General features: G+C 42.9%; 1 protein-coding gene across 1 annotated transcript; it reads left to right on the forward strand.

Annotated features, from left to right (window-relative positions):
- Positions 1-629: 629 nt before the first annotated feature.
- LOC119284586 (uncharacterized protein At1g10890-like) lies at positions 630-4,275 on the forward strand. Its single transcript, XM_037563714.1, has 4 exons — positions 630-911; positions 1,995-2,201; positions 3,114-3,333; positions 3,817-4,275. Exons 1-4 carry the CDS (start codon positions 763-765, stop codon positions 4,030-4,032), a joined length of 792 nt encoding a protein of 263 aa, XP_037419611.1. The 5' UTR covers positions 630-762; the 3' UTR covers positions 4,033-4,275.
- The last annotated feature ends 3,908 nt before the right edge of the window (positions 4,276-8,183 follow it).

Here is an 8,183-nt window from a genome sequence, read left to right on the forward strand (position 1 = left end):
TGCAAACGTCCCTCCTCAATAACATCCATGTTGCAAAAAAAAAAAGACATAAAAAACCTGCAACACAACCTTTCATCCCTAATTCCAATCCTCACGAGGAACAATATCTGCAACATTATTTTTGTTGCAAAAGTCCTTCCGCAACAATACTCATGTTGCCAAAAAAACAAAGATAAGAAAATTGCAACACAATCTTTGTTGCGAAAATTTATACAGTAAGGCCTATGTCGCAAAAGGGTTCTGAACACCACCTTTGCAATTGTGAAAACATCGTTGACCCATTGATCTAATGGCCGTCGAGGCGGCGGATATTTTTATCTTTTAAAAAGATCTGCCGACCGACTCATAGCATGCTCCAATGAAAATTGTCATCCTCGCGACACATAGACGTTTAATTAGCCATGATAAAAAAATCAACGTTTAATTTGTAGCGAAATTCTTAAATAGTACTTCCTTCCTATAGAAATATAAGAGTGTTTAGATCACACAGAGCGAGTACCTATTTTGTGCTTTTGACTATGTTATTCCCTCTTGTTTTCAAGTGTATATATTGATGCATAATTGAATGGTATATATATAAACCAAAAACACAAAAATCTCAAATACCCCCTTAACAATTGGGTCCTCGCCCTCACCTTCTGTATCGAAACAATCCCTCGCATCGGCTTTCCGCCGTTCGTTCCCCTCGCCGAGTCGCCGCGCCGCCGCATCTGCATCCTGCTCCTATCTATCCCTCCCCGCGCGGAGGGCCCACGGAGAGGCATGCCGCGCGTGGTGTCTCGTTCGCCGCCATCCCACCGTCGGCGGCGCTCCCCGTCGCCGCGGTACGGCAGCAGGCGGCGCTCCCCGTCGCCGCGGTATGGCAGCAGGCGGATCCGGCGAGATCGCAGCCGCTCCCCTTACTCCTCCCGGTACGCCCCGACCTCCCGCCCCCCGTGTCTCTGCTCCCCTCCTATCGTGAAATTGGTTTGGTCCCTCAAGATTTACACAGCTCGAGGTTGCTCGACTTAGTGCTTCGGCACCTTAGCCAGTTAGCCCGTGTTACTAGTACTACCAAACTGCTTGCACTGTGGCGGAGGCGTGCTTCATCGGAGTGAGATGTTTGACAATTGGCGCACTACGCGGAGTTACAGCGCTTCAAGATTTTCAAATCATGTGTCGGGGAGGCGACTATCCTTGCGCGTTTTGGTGATGTCTTAGGTCCGCAACTGTCTGCATTCATTTAGCTCAGGTTACAGATTGGCTGGTGCCTACAAGATTGATGAGATATGGGATTGTTTCTTTTTTGGAATGTTGTGAATGGGGCAAACAAATTAATCAAAGAATGGACATAGTGTGACTATGTGGTAGTTACCTGAAATAGAAGATGCATTTCAAGCCAATACAACCTGATTAGGGTGTCATGTCATCTCAGATGTTCATGGACGGATTGGACGCTGCTACGTGATATTATTAAACATGAGGAAGCTGTAAGAATGCTCTTTTCACAGTCTATTGTATATTGTCATGAGTTTACAGATAATATTTCGTTTCTGATATTGGCAATCGATCTCATATAAGTGAAGGAGGTTATGTAGGCATAGAACATTATAAGTGGGCATCTTATTTTCCAGTTTGGCTGCACTTCTGAGTATACAAGATTTGTTGTCACGCCCGTTTTAGAATGGAATTTGATGGGACGATTTGTACAAGTATGCCTCATATGCGATATTTTTTTTTAAGTGAACTCCGTCAAGAAACCTGAACTCCATATCTAGGACTTGTATCAGTCATGGGTAAGTCAAGCAAAGAAAATCTGATAAAGTTGAATTGCTGTGTTTGAATGCTCTTGTTTTTTTTTGGTATGTGTGTTAGCATGCTGACATGTCATCTTTTTTGTGCCCCGTTGATGGTTTGCAACTTTGCATCTGAGCTACACCAACAACTATCAATATTGGAGCATTTTCGTTGTTATATTTTTCAGTTCCTATGTAAGTTCTTTTATCCTTTGTTAGGAGAAAAAGTCCGTCTCCTTCTCCTAGATGGGACAGGAGCCAGTCCCCGATTCCTAGGAGGCGTAGAAGCCCTCCATCACCGAGGAGACGTAGAAGACGGAAAAGTCGGAGCAGCTCAAGTTCTCTTGTAAATAACTCCAGCCCAAGTCATGGATCTGAACAGAACAGTTTAATAGAAAAACAAAGGAAGGAAGAAGAAAAGAAAAGGTAAACTCCTTTTCATTCTTCTACACATACATATTGCTAGTTTTGCATGGCCATCTGCTTGGTCGCTCTTGTATTTTATTGTAGAGAATCTTCAACTCACATATTGACAGTTTGCCTGTGCTTGAACTGTGGTCTTCTACAAATCTTCTCTATCTTGTTTGTACTAGTGTGGTTGGTTTGAAATGGATTTGTTCAAACAACCAAAAGATGACCAACTTGCATGCAAGTCCACTCAGGAGCTGTGAACTAATATCAATAAAATGTGTCACGTTCAAAAGTATTTAATTTTCTATATGTTAATCCTCAATCCATCAAGGAAAAATAACGGATCTTTTGCCATTCCTTCTATTTTATACTGGCATCTCAACTTTTAATCTGAAGTTTTTTGTTCTTATAAATACAAATTGTGCCATCTCCAAAAGACCAGGACTGTTCTCCAAATCTCCTACTTCTCTGTATACGCCTCTGTCATGTTCTTCCGTTATAGTATAACTGTAGATTGTTCCTGCAGGTGTTCCCAGAAACAACAAAGTTGAGGGATAACAATGCATAATTAAACATTTGCTTCTGTTTATTTAATGGATCACGCTGGTGTTTGTTCCTCCCCAATTTCGTTTTGAAATCAGCATTTTATGAACTAACTCTCTCATTATCTGTGTGCACCCCACATTTACAAGTTGTACTTTGGCTTTTCTGGACAAAGCTATTGTTACAGTTTTACTTATTATTTTGTTTGTGCAGTGCATATGTGTCTTAGCTTCATTTTGATCTTTTCTATGCTCTGCTCACTTGTTTCGATTAGGGATCCTTTTGCTCATTAATGTTACATCGACTCCTTCACTTGTAGTAGCATAATAAATTTGATGGCCAAAAGCCAATCAATCCTTTATAACTTAACATTTTTCACCGCAGACGCCAAAAGGAAGCTGAACTTAAGTTGTTGGAAGAGGAGCTTGCTAGGAGAGTTGAAGAAGCTGTTAGGAAAAATGTTGAGGAGCGTCTGAACTCTGAGGAAGTAAAAGATGAAATAAAACGCCGAGTTGAGGAAGGTATCAAAAAGTTATTTGATGAGGTTGATGCTCAGCTACAAAAAGAGAAGGCAGCAGCTCTCCATGAAGCCAGGCAGAAAGTAGTAAGTATTAGGCATGCCATGCCTCCCTTATTGGTACTCCCTCCGTAAAGAAATATAAGAGCGTTTAGATCACTACTTTGGTGATCTAAATGCTCTTATATTTCTTTACAGAGGGAGTACTAGTCATTATTTAAGAAAATATCTTGAGATTTGTGGATTGGTGGAGCTAGTGAATTTTTTGAAAGAACGGAAGGATGAAATCAGTTTCCGATATATTATCCTAGCTCTTTAACCAGATAATAATACTTAGGTTTTGACTGATTTAGCTTCATCATGAGCTTCGATGCTATTGGTGCCTGCCAATAGATGTATGCAAATATGCATGTATATGTGTGCATTCATCCCACCAGAACTGATAAGTAGCGCTATTCTCTAAACTGCTTTTGACCGTCAATGAAACCAAACAGATACACAAGATTTCTTATTTGCTTGTTTTCATAGAACCTTTCCCAGATCTAATTTTGCATCTTCAAAATTTTGCAGGAGCAAGAAAGGAGGGAGAGGGAGGAGTTGGATAGGATGATCGAGGAGAACCGGAGGAAAGTAGAGGAATCTCAAAGGAGAGAAGCTCAGGAGCAGCATCAGAAAGAGATGGAGCGATATTTGGAGCTGGAACGGATCCAAAAGCAGAGAGAAGAAGCCTTACGCAGAAAAAAGATTGAAGAGGAGGAAGAAAGAGCTAAGCAGATGAGATATTAGTAGTAAAGAATAGGCAGTGGTTTCGTGTTGGTGTTGTAGTGTGTTGCTATCTTACAAATGGGAGCATTAAACTTTTCGGGGACGCCTCCAACTTCTGTGCCTGGTTGCACTGATAACTTTTTTCTCAAGTTCGCACAATATTATTAGAGGGGAGATATGTTGACGTCTCCTTTTTCTGAAAGATGTTTTTACAGCAACTCTTGAGGCGAGCTATACTGGCATCATAATGTTTGAGCCCTTAAACTTCTGTGAAACAGCAGCAGGCGGCAGCTGGAGAGCGGAGATGATATCCAAACAGTACACCATGGACTAGGGTTCTGCTTTGTAGTTGATGTGTCTTGATGCAGGATGAACTACTGTTATAAATGACAATTGGGCACTTTCTTTCTTCCTACATAGACTCCCTATAAATCCATTTTCTGCAGCAAAAAGAACCCCAGAAACCTAACCAAGGGCTGGTAAAAGAGACAGCTACAGCCAGTTTCCTCACTTCAATATGAAAGTTTGACACAAATGAAGTTGCAGTGCCAACTATTACCTCTGTTTGAACTAAAACCATTCCAGTTATTTCCGAATTGAGGGAGTACAACCAGTTTCCTCACTTTCACAGAGTGATGCTTTATGTTTGATTTCTAAGCTTTATTTGAACCATATGCCATGTGTTTGATCTTGAATTGTCTTGGAATTTTGATCTTGGAAGGATGGATTTGAATTGAAGTCCAGTTGTTCAAAGTGGTATATGATAATTTTTGATTTTATATGATGTGAAAATTATGTATTATAGTGTTCAAAGTCGTATGAAGAAATAGAGAAAAAACCAGATATAGGGGAAGTTGTATCGGGGATCTGTTACAACAACACATCTGTGAAATCCAATAAATTTATTGGGAGAGCCTTGATAAGCATTTATAGGACAAGATTTTTGAAAAGCCGCTGGAGGTGCTCTTACACTAGTCACAACGGGAATTATCATATATTGCATAGTATTGTGTGATACTACTTTCATAGTGCATAGTATTCTAGTTTGATACCGTAATGACCTTATTTATTGCCATGAATAACACATACCAGTACATTATTTAGGGGCTGTTCGGAATCCCCCATCTCCTAGAAATTATGAGAGCTGCGGAGCTGGTAAACAGGCGCTCCGCGAATTTCAACTATGACTTCACCTGCTCTGGGAGTGGAGCTGTGGAGCGGAGTACTTCCGAACAGGGCCTTAATATAACACGGTTTGTATCATATCATGATACTTTAGTCATGTCTTTCCTCATTTGATTGTGTGACTCAGCAAAATGTCTACCTAGCATGCATGATACTTTCATTGTGACCGGCCTTAGGAGTTCCGGGTCCTTAGTGTTGCTCTAATATAAGTTTAAAAAATCACCTACGCCAAATTCTGAAAACTAAAATTAAGCCTAACTTTTTTGGAGATGAAAATTAAGCCTAACTAACCCCAATAGCAATTGGGTCCTGGCCTGCCTGAAAGATCGTGGATGTCGCCTAGAGGGGGGGGGTTGAATATGCGCTTTAAAATAATTACGGTTTAGGCTTGAACAAATGCGGAATAAACCTAGCGATTAATTTGACAAGTACAAAACCTACAACAACTAGGCTCACCTATGTGCACCAACAACTTATGGTAAACAAGATAAACAACTAAGTGATAGCAAGAGATATGACAAGAAACAATATGGCTATCACAAAGTAAAGTGCATAAGTAAAGGGCTCGGGTAAGAGATAATCGAGGCACGCGGAGACGACGAGGTATCCTGAAGTTCACACCCTTGCGGATGCTAATCTCCGTTTAAAGCGGTGTGGAGGCACAATGCTCCCCAAGAAGCCACTAGGGCCACCGTAATCTCCTCACGCCCTTGCATAATGCAAGATGTCGTGATTCCACTAAGGGACCCTTGAGGGCGGTCACCGAACCCGTACAAATGGCAACCCTTGGGGGCGGTCACCGAACCCGTACACTTTGGCAACCCTTGGGGGCGGTCACCGGTACCCGTCAAATTGCTCGGGGCTATCTCCACAACCTAATTGGAGACCCCAGCGCTTGCTTGGAGCTTTGCACCATAATGATTGAGCTCCGAACACCACCAACCGTCTAGGGCGCCCAAGCACCCAAGAGGAACAAGCTCAAGGGTACCAAGCACCCAAGAGTAATAAGCTTCTCAACTTGTAACTTCCACGTAACACCGTGGAGAACTCAAATCGATGCACCAAATGCAATGGCAAGGGCACACGGAGTGCCCAAGTCGTTCTCCCCCAAATCCCACCAAAGCAACTAATGCTAGAGAGGAAAATGAAAGGAAGAACAAGAAGGAGAACACCAAGAACTCCAAGATCTAGATCCAAGGGGTTCCCCTCACATAGAGGAGAAAGTGATTGGTGGAAATGTGGATCTAGATCTCCTCTCTCCTTTCCCCCCAAAACTAGTAAGAATCCATGGAGGGATTGAGAGTTAGCAAGCTCGAAGAAGGTCAACAATGGGGGAAGAACACGAGCTCAAAGGATAAGGTTCATTGGGGAAGAAGGCCCCCTTTTATAGGAGAGGGAAAATCCAACCATTATGTGCTCAGCCCGCACACGAGCGATACTACCTTGGGGCGTTAGTACCGCATAAGAGCAATGCGGTACTACCGTTCACCCCAGCGGTACTACCGCTGGAGGAGCAGAACACGGGACCAAAAGAGGCAGGGCAGAGCAGAGTATGACGGCAGTGATGTAGTAGCGGTATTACCGCCCGACCGGAGCGGTACTACCGCTTAGGCGGAACTATCGTGCCTTACTGCCGTGCAACTATTGCTAAACCCGACACGAAAAGAGCAGGACCCAAAATCGAGGCGGTAGTAGAGCGGTACTGGAGCGTGCTACCTCTTGAGCACTGCGTTGGTTTTCCCCGAAGACGAAGGGATGATGCAGCAAAGTAGCGTAAGTATTTCCCTCAGTTTTTGGGAACCAAGGTATCAATCCAGTAGGAGGCTACGCGCGAGTCCCTCGCACTTGCACAAAACAAATAAATCCTCGCAACCAACGCAAATAGGGGTTGTCAATCCCTATAGGGCCACTTACGAGAGTGAGATCTGATAGTTATGATAAGATAATATTTTTGGTATTTTTATGATAAAGATGCAAAGTAAAATAAACGCAAGGTAAATAGCAAAGAAAATAACTAAGTAGTAGGAGATCAATATGATAAAGATAGACCCGGGGGCCATAGGTTTCACTAGTGGCTTCTCTCAAGAGCATAAGAATTCTACGGTGGGTGAAAAAATTACTGTTGAGCAATTGACAGAATTGAGCATAGTTATGAGAATATCTAGGTATGATCATGTATAAAGGCATCACGTCCGAGACAAGTAGACTGACTCCTGCCTGCATCTACTACTATTACTCCACTCATCGACCGCTATCCAGCATGTATCTAGAGTATTAAGTTAAAAACAGAGTAACGCCTTAAGCAAGATGGCATGATGTAAAGGGATAGACTCATGCAATATGAAGGAAAACCCATCTTGTTATCCTCCATGGCAACAATACAATACGTGCCTTGCTGCCCTTACTGTCACCGAAAAAGGACACCGCAAGATTGAACCCAAAGCTAAGCACTTCTCCCATTGCAAGAAAGATCAATCTAGTAGGCCGAACCAAACTGATAATTCGAAGAGACTTGCAAAGATAACCAATCATACATAAAAGAATTCAGAGAAGAATCAAATATTGTTCATAGATAGACTTGATCATAAACCCACAATTCATCGGTCTCAACAAACACACCGCAAAAAGAAGATTACATCGAATAGATCTCCACAAGAGAGGGGGAGAACATTGTATTGAGATCCAAAAAGAGAGAAGAAGCCATCTAGCTACTAACTATGGACCCGTAGGTCTGAGGTGAACTACCCACACTTCATCGGAGGGGCTATGGTGTTGATGTAGAAGCCCTCGTGATCGATGCCCCCTCCGGCGGAGCTCCGGAACAGGCCCCAAGACGGGATCTCATGGATACAGAAAGTTACGGCGGTGGAATTAGGGTTTTGGCTCCTGTTCTGATCGTTTGGGGGTACATGGATATATATAGGAGGAAGGAGTACATCGGTGGAGCAACAGGGGGCCCACGAGGGTGGGGGGCACGCCTGGTAGGG

Source organism: Triticum dicoccoides, chromosome 4A (assembly GCF_002162155.2).
Source record: "Triticum dicoccoides isolate Atlit2015 ecotype Zavitan chromosome 4A, WEW_v2.0, whole genome shotgun sequence".
Taxonomy (NCBI): Eukaryota; Viridiplantae; Streptophyta; class Magnoliopsida; order Poales; family Poaceae; genus Triticum; species Triticum dicoccoides.